At 48.7% G+C, this 14,544-nt stretch overlaps 5 protein-coding genes across 5 annotated transcripts; 3 read left to right on the top strand and 2 right to left on the bottom strand.

The window, feature by feature from the left end:
* Nucleotides 1-346: 346 nt before the first annotated feature.
* On the top strand, nucleotides 347-3,756 carry BDV37DRAFT_123173 (oxysterol-binding protein related protein OSH3). The gene is made up of 2 exons (XM_032078622.1): nucleotides 347-587; nucleotides 675-3,756. The coding sequence occupies exons 1-2, from the start codon at nucleotides 552-554 to the stop codon at nucleotides 3,546-3,548; spliced, it is 2,910 nt and encodes a 969-aa protein (XP_031941142.1). The 5' UTR covers nucleotides 347-551; the 3' UTR covers nucleotides 3,549-3,756.
* Nucleotides 3,757-5,615, bottom strand: BDV37DRAFT_123147 (IFRD domain-containing protein). The gene is made up of 2 exons (XM_032078621.1): nucleotides 5,345-5,615; nucleotides 3,757-5,201 (listed from the first exon to the last, which is right to left on the bottom strand). The coding sequence occupies exons 1-2, from the start codon at nucleotides 5,533-5,535 to the stop codon at nucleotides 3,965-3,967; spliced, it is 1,428 nt and encodes a 475-aa protein (XP_031941141.1). The 5' UTR covers nucleotides 5,536-5,615; the 3' UTR covers nucleotides 3,757-3,964.
* Nucleotides 5,616-6,430: 815 nt separating this feature from the next.
* On the bottom strand, nucleotides 6,431-9,711 carry BDV37DRAFT_271747 (exosome non-catalytic core subunit RRP4; the record flags this gene model as incomplete). Its single annotated transcript, XM_032084762.1, has 5 exons — nucleotides 6,431-7,379; nucleotides 7,446-7,669; nucleotides 8,570-9,386; nucleotides 9,443-9,559; nucleotides 9,617-9,711. 5 exons carry the CDS (start codon nucleotides 9,709-9,711, stop codon nucleotides 6,431-6,433), a joined length of 2,202 nt encoding a protein of 733 aa, XP_031941140.1.
* Nucleotides 9,712-9,934: 223 nt separating this feature from the next.
* On the top strand, nucleotides 9,935-11,556 carry BDV37DRAFT_248695 (putative RNA binding protein Rnp24). The gene has a single exon (XM_032082013.1). It carries the CDS (start codon nucleotides 10,126-10,128, stop codon nucleotides 11,248-11,250), a length of 1,125 nt encoding a protein of 374 aa, XP_031941139.1. The 5' UTR covers nucleotides 9,935-10,125; the 3' UTR covers nucleotides 11,251-11,556.
* A 434-nt stretch (nucleotides 11,557-11,990) lies between these two features.
* On the top strand, nucleotides 11,991-14,448 carry BDV37DRAFT_248693 (uncharacterized protein). The gene is made up of 2 exons (XM_032082012.1): nucleotides 11,991-12,946; nucleotides 13,032-14,448. The coding sequence occupies exons 1-2, from the start codon at nucleotides 12,291-12,293 to the stop codon at nucleotides 14,425-14,427; spliced, it is 2,052 nt and encodes a 683-aa protein (XP_031941138.1). The 5' UTR covers nucleotides 11,991-12,290; the 3' UTR covers nucleotides 14,428-14,448.
* Nucleotides 14,449-14,544: the final 96 nt, after the last annotated feature.

Below are 14,544 nucleotides of genomic sequence, written 5' to 3'. Positions count from 1 at the left end.
TTTTAATTTTTTTTCCAGAGAGAGAGAGAGAAAAGTCAATTACCACAGGCATTGCAGGACGGGACATGTACCTAGGGTCGTTGTCGGCATCGGCATCTAAGCAGTGCAGGGATCGACCAGGGGGACATGTGAAGCACTGAAGCGTCGGTGGTTCTCGGAGGCTCAACTACTCCGCACTCTCCGCCTGCTGACTCTAGCCAACCTCGACCCCCTTCAAGGTTCTTTTTTCTCGGCTTGTTCGAAGAATTCCTCGGACTCTTTCCCCTGAAACCCAGGGTTGGATTTCCTATTTATAGATCGTACCGTCGGCCTTACGGGGCAATTCGATGACCAGTCGGTGGAGAGTCAATCCATCATTCCCACCCACTGACGGGCGCATTGAAGAAGTCATTGTTTTGATTTAACGCATTCGATCCCCCACCTATACTTTCTCATCTTCACCTGCTCCCCTTTCCCTTCAGTTTGGCGTTGACCAAGCCAGATCATTCTCCTCTTGAATTTCACTGACGGAGTAATTGTCTACCTGGCCCGTTTGCCTTCTTTGCGCAGTCATGGCGGCTATGGAGGAGTTGGAGATCCACAGCAAGGTAAGGGGCATATGACGAAAATGACGTACTTGCGGAACCCTCGACTAACCGGTGCATGTGGTCGTCTTTCTTCTTTCTTCTTTGTAGTCCTACTTTGTTCGTTGGGTTAATGTTAAACCTGGTCACACGATCTCCTGGAGCATTCAACCGCATAGGAAGTCTCTCAACTTTGGCATCTTCAAGCATCCGGGCCATTCGGCCGTCCTGGGATCCAACAATTCGCCCCCTGCCGACTCGCACAGTACGGACTCGAATGAAAACCTGCCAGCCACCGCTCTGAATGCTAACTCCCGACAAAATGCTTCCACGCCGATTATTGAACGACTAACGGGCATTGGACTGAAACAAATTCATTGGATTGGCAAATGCGAGGCTGACAAGATTGTCAAGGGCACCTACGACGTGCCTGCGAATGAGGGTGGAAATTACGCGCTCGTTTTTGACAATACCTTCTCTAAACAGATCTCTAAGACTGTGACTCTCGTGCTACTTACCTACCCAACAGCCTTGTCCCCACAGTCGGCACCAGTACCCCACGCAGCGGTTCTACCGTCTCGTGGAACCGACTCCTCAGAATCTGGAAAGCCACTGGCTTCGCGAAGACGAGGAAACAGCTCCGCGAAGGTTCTACCGCCATCTATCAACACTGATCCGGCCTCAGTTCACACCGGTATATTACAGAAACGACGAAGGAAGCGTCATCAGGGCTGGGCGAGAAGATACTTTTCGCTGGATTTCACATCGTCTACATTGTCTTATTATCACGATCCGAACTCGTCTGCCTTACGCGGCTCCATCCCTTTAAACTTAGCCGCCGTCGCGTGTAACGAGAACTCACGCGAGATTTCAATTGACTCCGGCACTGAAGTTTGGCACCTTAGAGCCAGCAATGACCAAGAATTTATCTCATGGAAGCGGGCTCTAGAACGAGCATCCTCCTCTAAGACCCCGGCGGCGGAAGAAAGCCATCCCGAACCCCTGCTGCGCGTACCGTCACAGCGTGTTCTCACCAATGCTGCGGAGGAGCGGGAATGGGCGCAGGTTGAGAGCCTCGTGAGCAAGATATCTGGATCCAGGGATGCTGTACGCCGGTTGGCCAAGGATACCGATCCAAAGTACTTGAGCTACAGCGCTCCTGAGCGGCCTCGCGGTCGGTCACCAAGTCCACATCCCGAGGCAAATGGCGATGAGTCGTTCGAGGCGCGTGAGAAGCGTTCCTTCTGGAAACGGAAGGCCAGTGGAAGTTCCCAACTGGGTGGAGTCAAACGCACGACGAACACGCCCTCCTCCACGCAACTAGTGGTGCCAGGTCCCTCCTCTGGAGACACTGCTTCGCTCTCAGGTGACCGTAAACCGAGTAGCATCACCAGCCACCCAGATCAGATGGAAGAGATACATGACCATCTGATGGCCGTGCTACGCGATCTAGACAGTGCCGTCACCGAATTCTCGACCTTGATCGCGGAAAGCAAACATCGACGACATCCACCCGGCCTGACAACTCAGTCTCGACTCAGCATAGAATCGGATTTGTCTCAGGAGTTCTTCGATGCTGTCGACGGAGGCAGTTCGTCTCCGCTGTTAAAGATAAAGGGTGATAGTGATGACGAAGGGGCAGATGACTTTACCGATGCTACTGCCCGGCAGGCGGAGGATAAAGTCGTGGTGGACGACGCGCCGTCGGACAGTGACGATGAAGCCTCTGAAACTCCCACGCCTCAGGGTGATCGATACGCCCCGCTGTTTCCTCCCAAACCCAAATCACTCACTCCTTTGCCGCTCAGCAAAGTTCCTCGTCGTTCGAACATTCCCGCCCCGACAGTCATGCCTCCCAGTTTGATCGGGTTCCTCCGCAAGAACGTCGGTAAAGACCTTTCCCAAATCTCGATGCCAGTATCCTCTAACGAGCCGTTTTCCTTGTTACAACGTGCGGCCGAGGTGATGGAATATTCCATGCTGCTAGACCATGCTGCTAGCGCTTCCGATGCCGTCGAACGGCTTATGTATGTGACTGCCTACGCACTCTCATCACTGTCTTGCAACCGGGTCAAGGAGCGGTCCATTCGGAAGCCCTTCAACCCCATGCTAGGAGAGACATACGAGCTTGTCCGCGAAGATCTCGGGTACCGATTCATTGCAGAGAAAGTTTCTCACCGGCCCGTGCAACTAGCCTACCAAGCTGACAGTAAGGATTGGAGTGTTGCGCAATCACCCATGCCAACGCAGAAATTCTGGGGGAAATCCGCAGAGATTGTGACCGAAGGAAAGATGAGATTAACACTACATACGACCGGTGAGCATTTCAGTTGGTCCAATGCCACGTCTTTCCTGCGCAACATCATCGCAGGTGAGAAATATTCCGAGCCTGTCGGCGAAATGTCGGTTGTGAACGAGACGACTGGGCAGAAAACCGTGTCGGCCTTTAAGGCAGGAGGCATGTTCTCCGGCCGCAGCGAGGAGGTCGTCACGAAAGCACTGGACTCTAGCGGTCGTGAATTACCTCTCGGGCTAACGGGTACCTGGACCACTTCACTCCAGATGACTAAGAATGGCTCTGCCATAGCACCTGTGTGGAATGCCGGGCCGTTGGTATCCAACGCACCAAAGCACTACGGCCTCACTGTATTCGCAGCCACCCTCAATGAGATCACCCCAATCGAAGATCACAAGCTTCCACCGACGGACTCGCGCCTCCGCCCCGACCAACGGGCCTTGGAAGATGGTGACGTTGACCGGGCAGAGGAAGTTAAGGTCAAGCTGGAAGAATCCCAACGTGCCCGCCGCCGCGAGATGGAATCAGCAGGTCAATCGTGGAATCCAAGGTGGTTTACCCGGGTGGACGATGATCTTGCCGGAAATGAAGGCGAAGTCGTGTGGCGTCTAAAGTCGGGTAAAGAGGGATATTGGGAAGAACGGTCGAAAGGAACTTGGGCCGGTGTGGTTCCAGTGTTTGAAACGTAACTTTATTCTTCTTACATTGGAGTCAGCGCATATGTATGTATGTCCGTTTCGTATATATAGTCATGTCATTATGATCTGGACTGCCGTGGCCATGTGTTTCCGATGACTAGCTATCTATATTGTCGTACGGTGTCCTTCTCAGAACACCAAGACAATTGTACCACGTAGATGATTCACCTAGGGTAGATGCTATGGCTAAAGATTGAAGAAGATGCTATCGATCTGAAGAGAATCTTCCGTTAAGTAATCTACTAGATACGATTGCTTGCAAACCAAACTAGCCAAGGAAAAATATGAGAAAATATACAGTAACAGAAATGATTGAGAACATAGCCAACATGATTACACATCTTCGTGTATGATGTATGTTTAGCGAGTTGACCCGAAACGATAAGACAAAAGCGGACGAACTAAAATTAATAATCCTCATCCGACTGCTCATGGACAGCCCACCGTCGACTATTCCGCGACTTCGCAGTCTTCTTTGCTGCCCCCCGGTCAGCCGGTGTCTGCTGGCGAACCATGACCGGGAGACTATCCAACACGGCTCGGTTGCCCTGATAGTAATGCACCGCAAATCCGCCCTGGAGAATCCGTCGGAGTGAATTCAGCCGAATCCATTTCCACCACCGGTCGATGTTCATCACACCCTGTCGGCCGACCTTCACAGTCAGCTTGCTACCGTAATGTCGATTGGTGTCTTGATCGATGGCTGTGTTGTACATCGGACCGCGACGCGGATCCTCAACTGTGGTCAAAATCGAGACAAAGTTGCTGTGTAGGTTCTTTTTATCCTTCTTGCTGATGCGTTTGTTATGTACCGTGGCCAGTGACTGGAGTTGCTGCTCAAGCTCGTGAGTATTGTGGTAGGCTTCGTAGCGCTTAATCAATTTAGGCCCCTGTCGGTCGTCTAGAGATTCACCGTCTGACTCGGGCTCGCTATCCTCGTCATCGTCATCCTCTTGGGGGGTGTAGCTCTTCTCGTACAGTAATGCGATATTTTCACCTGCTGCGATTTGGACAGGTGACTCACTGCTGTTTAACTGGTCCATGAAGATTTGAATTGCATCTTCGCTTTCACCTTCGAGGTCTTCTATTTCGACTGCCAGAACACCCCATTCCTGAAGAGCCGCGGTGACACTACTCGGGTCGTCGGTAGCATCGATTGACTGCCCATCAGAAGCTGCAATGTCTAGGAAGAACGTCATCTGGTCAAGAATTCCATCCTCTCCTGCACCCCCGAAAATAGTGCATGCGCCTAGACAATGAATGGCGGCAGTCTTTACAAGATTGGATGTCGAGTCTCGAATAGCACGAGTAAGTATAGGTTCCACATTTTCATAGATGCCGTTGTCGACCGCGGTGATGACAAGGAGCTCAAGCGCTCGCAAAGCCAAGGTAGTCTCACGCACACTAGATTCAAATTTGACACTCCGGCAAAAGGCGCCCAAAAGGTCGTTGACGCTGCTTCGAATGCGTTCCTCGACATAGTGACACTTCAACAGACGACAGAATGCAGCGTAGCATTCTTCGCGGCTCAGTACACTGCTACGCTTGCGATCCAAGATATCTTGGATGACATCGCCAAGTTCTTGGGCCCAATTGTTGTTGTCAACCTCAGGGTTATCGGTCAAATCGTCCAGCGAGCCAATGCTGACGAGTGGATTACCATTAGTAACGTGCGATCAATAATTATTATTTTTTTTTTTACTCCCTTGTTAACGCCAATGACATCATTCCGCCACTAGCGATGGGAACAAGAACGCAGAAATTGGAAATGGAGACGACGAACTCACCTCAAAGCGGTGTCATCACTGAGATTCCCAGCGTCTTCCTCGTCGGACGGATGCCTGCTTGCATTTCGAGAAGACTGGTGGGAATTTTGAGCAGAGTTTGTGCGTGAAGTCCGGCGAGAACCTTCACGCGAAGCTGCTTTCCGAGAGATGGTTTTACCACTCTCAAAGACCTGACGACGAAGATCAGGCATGTTTAACCGTGGGATTCAACGATCGTTGTTAAACGAGGTATGATCCGTAGAAGGGCAAAAAAAAGGATGATAAAGTTTTAGAAGCAAAGAAGAGTATATGAATAGAGACCGCGAGGGTAGCCGTTATATGCGGCAGTAGAATAGTGTCGGTCAAAGTAGGGCTATGCGAGAGGTATGGAAATAGTTGACAATAGGAATAACTTCTCGGAGACAAAGTTCATGGTAGGATACGTCTTCAGGTAGGAAGATACAAAAGTATTTGAGGGCTCAGAGGGTGGGCGACAGGAAGAGATGAGAAGAAATCTTTTTAAATCCAGTAGGCGGCGATTACCATATCTAATAGGATGAATCCCGTGATTTTATTTTATTTTATTATTTCTTTTAAAATTATTTTCATTTTTTTTTAAAGAAAAAAAAAATAATAAGTTTTCTTTAACCTCCATCAAATGTACCTAGGCATCTGGACTATTCACCACAGCCATTCAAATAGTAGGAACCCCCCAATTAGCAGGCCCTGTGCTATCCTATTCGTTCGTACTCAAGGCACACTTGATCCCAGATCTTCCACCTCATGGCGATTACATTTACATCCCATGCCACCAATGGTTCCTATGGCTATCTCCACGTGATGCGGGGTCTGGCTTATCTTCTTCGTCAAAAAGTATGTACTCCGGCGTAGTAGTAGTCAGGTTCGCCTGGCAGCTGAGGCATCCACCCGACTGTTTCTATGGAGTAGCACGAACTGGTCGACATGCCATCTCAATAATATGTAGTCTAGAGAAGCCATGACTGTGCATCTCCTTTGTAATAGTCCATTACCCTGGGGTATCTATTATTGATATTTTCTTTTTCTCTTTTGTCGCAGACATACAAGAAGCCATCCCAGAACCGATATCTAATTGCGTTCCAAAACCAATTCCAGTATGCTCCGCGCTTTGTTCCCTTCAAGATACTCTCTCCCTTCTCTTCTCCGATCGTCGTCATCATCATCATCACCAACCTCTAAATCCACTTGTAAGCTAGCCTCATATGCGCTCATCACGGTCTCTTCGTCAACCCGCACTCCCCCTTGAACGAGTACTCGGATACACTGCGCTAGTCGTGCAATTTCTCGCCTTGTTTGAGGCGGGATATCATCGTTTTGGCTAGAGTATATAGAGCTCGACACCATCTCCTCCATGCGGGTAATCGACACGCTATCCGTGGTGGAAGACGCGGCCGCGGTGTCATCGGCATGTTTCGAAATCCAGATATACCCGTTAACTCCGAGTATGACATCCACATCGCCGCCTCCATTGGCGGTGTTGACTGTCCACACCTGTCTCCGAGACCGAACTACTCCCGTGCCTGATGCGCCCATCGCTCCTGCAGGGATAGGTCTAGACCCTACTCCTCCTTTTACCATCGAACTTGAAGCTCCACTACCACCTGTTCCGGTCACGGCAAGAAAAACCCCATTTCTGAGTTTTCCGTATTTCAAAGACCGCGTATGTAGTGAAGCTGCACCATCCGAATGTACAGTCTGAACTTCCGCGACTACTAGGTCACCTTCACTGAAGAAAGTTCTAATCTGTAGTTCATCGGCGCTAGTTCGCCGACGTAAAATACCGCCCGGGAGATTGATCGCAGACAGTGGGAGCTGTGCAAGGAGCGGAGCAGCAACATCTACCTTCCATCGTCTAGACTGAACTTCAACAATGCGCCCCACGACAAGGTCACCTATTTCTGGTGTATAACGAGCGCGAAGCGGTTGTACGGAAAGAAGTTTGTTGGTCTTCTGAACAGTACCGGCAACCGTGGCAATTATGGAGGTCGAAAGGGGGTTTATATAGGTACCATGTCCTCTGGATGCCTGTCAGCCTGCCCATGAAGTACCAACGCATCTAAAACCTCGCATGGGACCAACCAACCTCATCCATTGTGGATCATCCGTCACAATTTCTCCAGGCGTAACCACTCCTGACGTAATATCTGTTCCTTCCACTAAGCGAGGTCGTTTGCTCGGCCTTGAGGTCCTTCCTGTTGCTAGGTCTACTCCTCCGTCCGAGTCCACGGACATAGAATCCACGTCAGAGTCCGAGTGGGATATGTCGACATGGTCGACCACCGGGGGAAGAATTGTGATAGCCATGCTCTGAAAATTCTCAACTGCCGGATGTCTGGCTGTCAAAACATTTATGAAGTATGGTATATTGTGACATGTTGATATGGAAGGGTTCTAACATATGATGGTGAGAAAGGCTTTCTGTGTAGGGAGCAAACATGACAAACTTGGAGTGGGGACTCGGTATTGATTTTATGCACAACGGCCTGTAAGCATCATGAATCATAGACAGTGAACATATCATTCACGTCCAATTTCCTATACAAAAGCGGGCGGGGAATGTATTAACATTAATATAATATAAACTTAAATAAAATTATAGAAAGGTATGACGAAAATTGTAAGAATAAGGATTGAATATAAAGTGGGGAGCATAAAAGACATGCAATCTACTATATACACTGTAGAGCTCGAATATGATGCTACCGCGGGCTTTATTCAGCGGATTGTGCCTTGGTCCTATAAATGGTCTTTATTAGTATAGTATTTGCGACATGGTGTCTCAGCTCGTTCCGGTCTCGTTCAGTATTAGTTAGGCATCCTTAGCTCAGAAATTCACCCTCAAGAACAAGAAAGTGAGGAAGGAAGAAAGAAGGAAAATGGCCGAGTCAACCATAGGAACTGAGAGGTAGCACAATAAAAGTTTTTCTCAATAATCTCGACATAATCTCGACATAATTTCGACATAGGAAAACAGGTCCAGCCATGGCCCGCAGTTTTGACACAGACCAGATAATTATGACTGGGCTCGGGAAATGTTGAACACCATTTCCGGTATTATTCTGATGAGCTGGTGCAATCCATCTTTCAGGACTTCCTCAGTAACGTCCATACAAATCGATGCAGCGAAAGAAAAATATAGAAAAATTACAAAAGCCAACACTATTAATACATGTATTGAATGAAAGAAGAGAGCTTTCAGGCACCTACCCCCGATGTTCTCTTAGATGAACGTTTGACGACGCCAGAGCTGCTATCGTCTTTCTTTTTCCGACTTGACCGGCTGCTGCTACCACCTTTGGATTTAGAACCAACGTCTTCTTCACGCTTGCGTTTGCCCTTGGAGCCTCCAGTATCCATTAAGACACTGTCGTCATCGTGGGGATCTTCGTCTTTCCGCGCCTGGTTGGGTGCTGCTTTCTTGGACGTGCGCAAATTCGATGGTCGAGAGGCAGACTTCTCGGAAGCGTTCTCGTTGTCTTGTAAGAAAATATGCGGCTGGTTCCTTCGCAACCAATTGTAAACCGAGATTGGATTTCGCAATGCAGCCTCTCTCTCACGTTCGACAAAAGAAAGTTTCTCAGGGATGCGACTCAATTGTACGAGTGCTGATGTATCACCTAGTTTGGCGTCGGTAGCCAGGTAATACTCATTTTCGTGTTCAGGCGTGAAGAACCCAAGCCTATGTTCCGAAACAATATTTCCGGATTGGTTTTCTTCTGGTTGAGAAAGCGTATGGGGGATCCTTATCAACGAGGTATACTGCATGCGTGGTGCAAAAGCATCGCTCCGTTTCACAGAATTCTCCAAGTCACAGTAATTCTCAACCGTCATGCCATCAAGTGTCAGCTCCACTCTAGCATTTCTGAGCATTGCGCTAGCCGCAGAAGGATCATTGTGTGAGGGCGATAGCTCTCTTTGAGGAGTTGGGGGGAAGAGATCATCTCCGGGAGCACTCAGATCGTACCGTAGGTCCGGTGAGATATATAGACTGTCGTTAAACTCTAGGAGGGTTTCTAGTAGCTGGCTACACAGTATTATTATGTGAGTCATACATGAAGAAAGATAGACTGGGGAACACACTCATTCTGTTCCTGTATTCTCTTTGAGAGATCCTGGATGCGCAACTCCTCCCGGATAAGCGATTCGCTCTCTCTCATTCCAAGCTCAAATTTTACTTTAAGCTTCGCAAACTTCTTTCTGCGGGAGACAAATTAGCATGCTGCACTGGATAAAGTCATGAACAGATGCGCCTACTTGAAAGACCGGTAAGACTGTTTGGTAGGGGCACCTGCGGGAGCATCGGGGAGGCTTTCAGCCAGGGACTGGGCATCATCTGCATCTTGTGACATGGTGTAGCAGAAGCAACGGTGTTGAATTTGACAAGAAAAGGTCAAAACTGTCACAAACACGTGAGTGTAATAACGTATTGGAGTTGAATAAGTTCAACAATTCTAGTAATAACCTTGATCGCGCATTCAGCGGCTATGGGATCTGGTAGTGTTGCCAAGAGGTCCTTGTGGACCAAATGATCCGGGCGGAACGTTTCTGCCCGTCAAAAGAAAGGAAAAAAGAGAAGAAAAAAAGTTTCCTCTCGACAATGAGTTACTTATTCCCTAACAAAGTCCTTTTAGAACATTCATACCGATAGATCGTGCCACAATCTGACTCAGTGCTTGTTCAGCTGCTAATAATTAACGCAATTTTTCTTTTCTTTTCTTTTTCTTTCTGTTCTCTTTGCTTTGTCGCTTGGGTTTGCAAGCAAAATGTCGGCAGTTGACGAAGCAAACCACAAAAAGCGGAAGTTACCAGAGGTATCCGAGATCGAGATCGACGTCTCTGCTCCTGAACCCCCATCGAAAAAAGCGTTGCGTAAAGCAAAGAAGAAATCTGCCGAGGCTCCACCAGAGACTACTACTAGCGAACATAAAACGGAAGTCGCTGCAGACCATGAAGAAAATTCCAAGAAACGCTCAGACTACGGCATTTGGATTGGAAACCTAGCGTTTTCTGTTGGTAAAGATGACCTACGCAAATTCTTTACAAGCAACTGTTCTTTCACGGAAACTACGATCACTAGAATACATTTACCGAAGCCATCGGAAAAGAATGGTAGAGCACAAAATAAAGGATTCGCATATGTTGATTTCTCCAACCAGAAGGCCACGACTGAGGCATTGGGGCTGAGTGAACAACTCCTATCTGGGCGCCGTGTGCTTATAAAGGATGCAAAGAATTTTGCCGGTAGACCAGAAAAGTCTCAACAGGAAAATCAGAAGGCTGGCGCTGCTGGGTCGGCCTCTGGTAACCCTCCCTCCAAGCGTATATTCGTCGGCAACCTTAGCTTCGACGCCACAAAAGAGACCATCGAGGAGCACTTTGGAAAATGTGGGACGGTTGCACATGTACAAGTAGCGACTTTTCAAGACTCCGGAAAATGCAAAGGCTATGCCTGGGTGACATTCGAAGACCTCAAAGCCGCAGAAGCAGCGGTGAGAGGCTTTGTTATGGTTAACGAAGACGATGAAGATGAAGAATTACATGGGTCTGACTCCGAAAATAACAAGAAGCCGAAGAAGCCGAAGCAAAGAAGGGTATGGGTAAACCAGATTTTGGGTCGACGTATGCGGATGGAGTTTGCAGAAGACGCAACAACACGGTACAAGAAACGTTTTGGTAAGGACGGCGAAGGCAAGAAAAATCAAACTACAGATATTAGTGAGACAGGGCCCTTTGAGGACCAGGATGCAACCGGAAGACCACCTCAACGATCGCGATCCGCAAGGACTATGCAGGAAAAGACGGATTACTCAAGATACGACAAGGAAACCGTGCAAAAGCTTAGTGGTGCCATTGTTGAGTCTCAGGGAAAGAAGACTACGTTCGATTGAAATGGCCAAGATTTTTCTCTTCAAAGAGACAAGAGAATAGCTTGTGGCTATTACAAGTGAAGATATCAGTACCCAGGAGCTCCTCAATGGGAGAAAAACGAACTACAGGCCCGAGAGTTGTTCATGATTTTAGCTTCTCCCATCCCCAAGGGTCTGATATCATTCGGGAAGCCTTGATTTTACATGGTAATGATCAACAGTTTGCTCCTATCCGGGCGTTTGTTGACCCAGCTGGCGAATAGATCTCCAGATTATTGATACCCAAGGAGCAGCAATCCGTATCTAAGCCAAATAGCTGACATAATAAGTGTCTATAATAGCTATATAGGTTGATCTTCTTTCCAATCCTTCTGCGAGTAGCTTATTATTAAGTATACATAACCAGCCACAACAGCGTCGATAATGGCAGTGGGGGCATTTCAACAAACTCTTGTAGAGTCGACTCTCTTTGCGTTTCGCTTTTGTTGCTGGTCCAATGGCTTATGTAGCAGCCAGTGGTGTATAACAATATTAATATGGTATTCCTCAATAACGTGGTAGTCCTTCAAACTAACTGACATTGAATTTCTTTACTTCCTTCCAATGTCTCGTAGATCCCTCTTAGTTCTAGAATCGCTGATGTGGTTTGGGGCGCTAACCGGATTGGGAAGGTTTGACATCGTGGACCGGAGATGTCATGGCTCAAGGCTCATGCTCAAAAACCACCAAAGTTATTGCGCCCTTTAGACTATCCGCCCTTTTCCTACTCCTCGTGCCCTCGCTTCTGAGGTGCATACTTCTTTTTCTTTTTCTCTTTCAATACTGTCCATCACACCTTTCCTGCTCTACCCCGTGAAGAAGCATCAAACTTGTTTCCATCCCGTTGTTGTGCACAGTCTGGCCCACCTTTTCCTCCAACGCCGCCGGTCTCGCCGCAATCTATCCCAGGTAGCTGCGACCGTTCCTCGACCTGTTTCCAGCGTTTTAAAACCCAGATAACCCTCGGATACGACCATTTAATAGCACTAATATTTTTTTTTCCTTTATTTCCCCCCGCTTGGATGGCTCCCCGTCGTCACAATATCGGTGCTAGCCGGCGAAAGAGAAGAGATGAGGAAGGAGAGGATGAAGGCTCTATAGATGGAGAATTGGAGGATGATTCTTTGAGTGATGGGTCTGGTATTAGCAACCCCGATGACGATGATGCCGATGGTGAAGGCAGCGATGACAGCGATGACGATGTGGTGTCTACGTCCCCGCAGGTCGGTGCCAACGGTCGTCGTCGAATTAATGGTCGTGTGCCCGAAACAAACCAAGAGTTGGCACGGCGCCATTCTGCCTCACCTAGGAAACATCCCCTGATGACCGCTGTGTCGGATACGGAGGCAATGATGAATGGACTAAAAATATTGGACGAATCGAGCGACGTGATGGAGGTACACTTTGACGACTTGAAGGGGGAACCCAACCATCAGACCGAAAGAGCACCGTCTGCCCCTCCGACAGAACCAAAACGAGACACATTTTTGGACAGAAAGCGTCGTGAACAAGAAAGACACATTAGGGAAAAGGATGAAAGCCCAGTGTTTGTGCCTACCCGAGGTAGCTTCTTTCTACATGACAAGCGTTCTACGGAAACAGTGACAAACGGCCACAAGCCATTTAACAAATCGAAATCAAGGCCGTATGGCCTCATCGTGGATGGTAATGTTCGCAGGTATGATTCCTTCGACCGCACACTTATTCATCTTGACGGCAACACATCAGCACTTAAATGGCAATGCATCTCTGACTGTTTCCAGGACTTCTGCCAAACCAGTTGCCAGCGAGGGACTGTGGACACATGATCTTCACGATACAGTCGTTGGAGATGAGCCATCTGGGTCAAAGCCCTCTAACACATCGGCGCTGACATCTATCATACCTCCGAAACCTGTTCCAACGGCCCCTAGATCGTCACCCCCCAACAGGTCTTTTTCTAGCACTACATTGATTGGAAATGTGCCTGTAGTAGTATCCCTACCGGGCATGGAGCATCCGGTCCCTTATCCTTCTGTTTCGAAGAAGCAGCACACACGTTTACCTCAACATCGACCCCCTCTACGTCGAGACAAGCCCGTTCGAATCTCACTACCAGGCCAACCTCCTAGGTATATCCTACCTGCGACAGAGAGATCTTTCATTTTCATTCCACGAGCTTTGCGACCCAACCAACAGACATTTCGAGGTCGTGGTCGTGGCGGATTCTACGGAGGACGGCGTCCTAGCCTTTATGCAAACTCTACCTACACATCGAGTATCACCGTAAGTCGAAGATCATCATTCGGAAAGGCGCCATCTCAAGAGGGATACAACTCGCCGGCGGGTTCAGTACTCTCGAGACATACTATGGTCACAACAGAGAACGGCAAGCCAGTAGTCCGCCTTCCTCCACCTGGTAGGCCACCTGGCAGCGTTGGAACGGCCCCGCAGACAACTGCTGGACCAGCAGCTGCTCCGATTACTGTACCGCAACCTCCTCCTCATCCCCAACCACCAAATCCCGTCTTTCGTGAGAGCCGTCCGGCTCCGATACCCATGCATCAGCCTCGTCCGCAGAAGGCAGTTTCCCTCGCCGATATTGAAACGCCGGCGAGATTCCCGTTCAATCCTCCCCAACCACAGCAGGAACAACCATTCCATCATCAGGTCCCAGTGTCTGCAAATGGTTCCGGTTATGGTCCTGATGCCTCTGGTCACCCCCCTCCTTCCGCTCACAGATCCTTAACGCCAACTCTCCACAAACAAGATCGTACGTTCCATGCCCCGTCTCATATGCCTGCATACCAACAGGCCTTCTGGCCTGCCTCCTATCCACCAGGCGCTATTTACTATCCTAGCTCGGGAACGGAGTTTCCACCATATAACTCCGCTGTGGGACCTGGGCCATCCGTACCGCCTTTACCACCTGGACAACAAGCCCCATATGTGATTCCCGCTTCCCATGGCTCGACAGAACAACCGTCACTGTCAGGCACCGTTGCACACGAAGCTGGTGGAACAGTATATTTCTACGACACCACACAAATGCCTCCTAATTCCTCATATGCAATGCCTGCTGCACCTGGAATCGGTGCAGTTATGGATATGGGCGCGCCTCCAGTTCCATTCTATTATTATCCGTACCCTCAGGGGGGTGTCTATTACCCTGCCCAGTAAAACACACAATGCCCATGCCATTGTGTGGAACTATTTTTCTTCTTTTTTTGCCCTTTCTTTCGTTTCCTCCTTCGTTTTTTTTTTTTTTTTTTTTTTTTTTTTTTTTTTTTTTTTTTT

Source organism: Aspergillus pseudonomiae (genome assembly GCF_009193645.1).
Source record: "Aspergillus pseudonomiae strain CBS 119388 unplaced genomic scaffold BDV37scaffold_35, whole genome shotgun sequence".
NCBI lineage: Eukaryota > Fungi > Ascomycota > Eurotiomycetes > Eurotiales > Aspergillaceae > Aspergillus > Aspergillus pseudonomiae.
The sequence above is the reverse complement of the archived record's forward strand: the minus strand, read 5'-3'. Positions and strand labels throughout refer to the sequence as shown.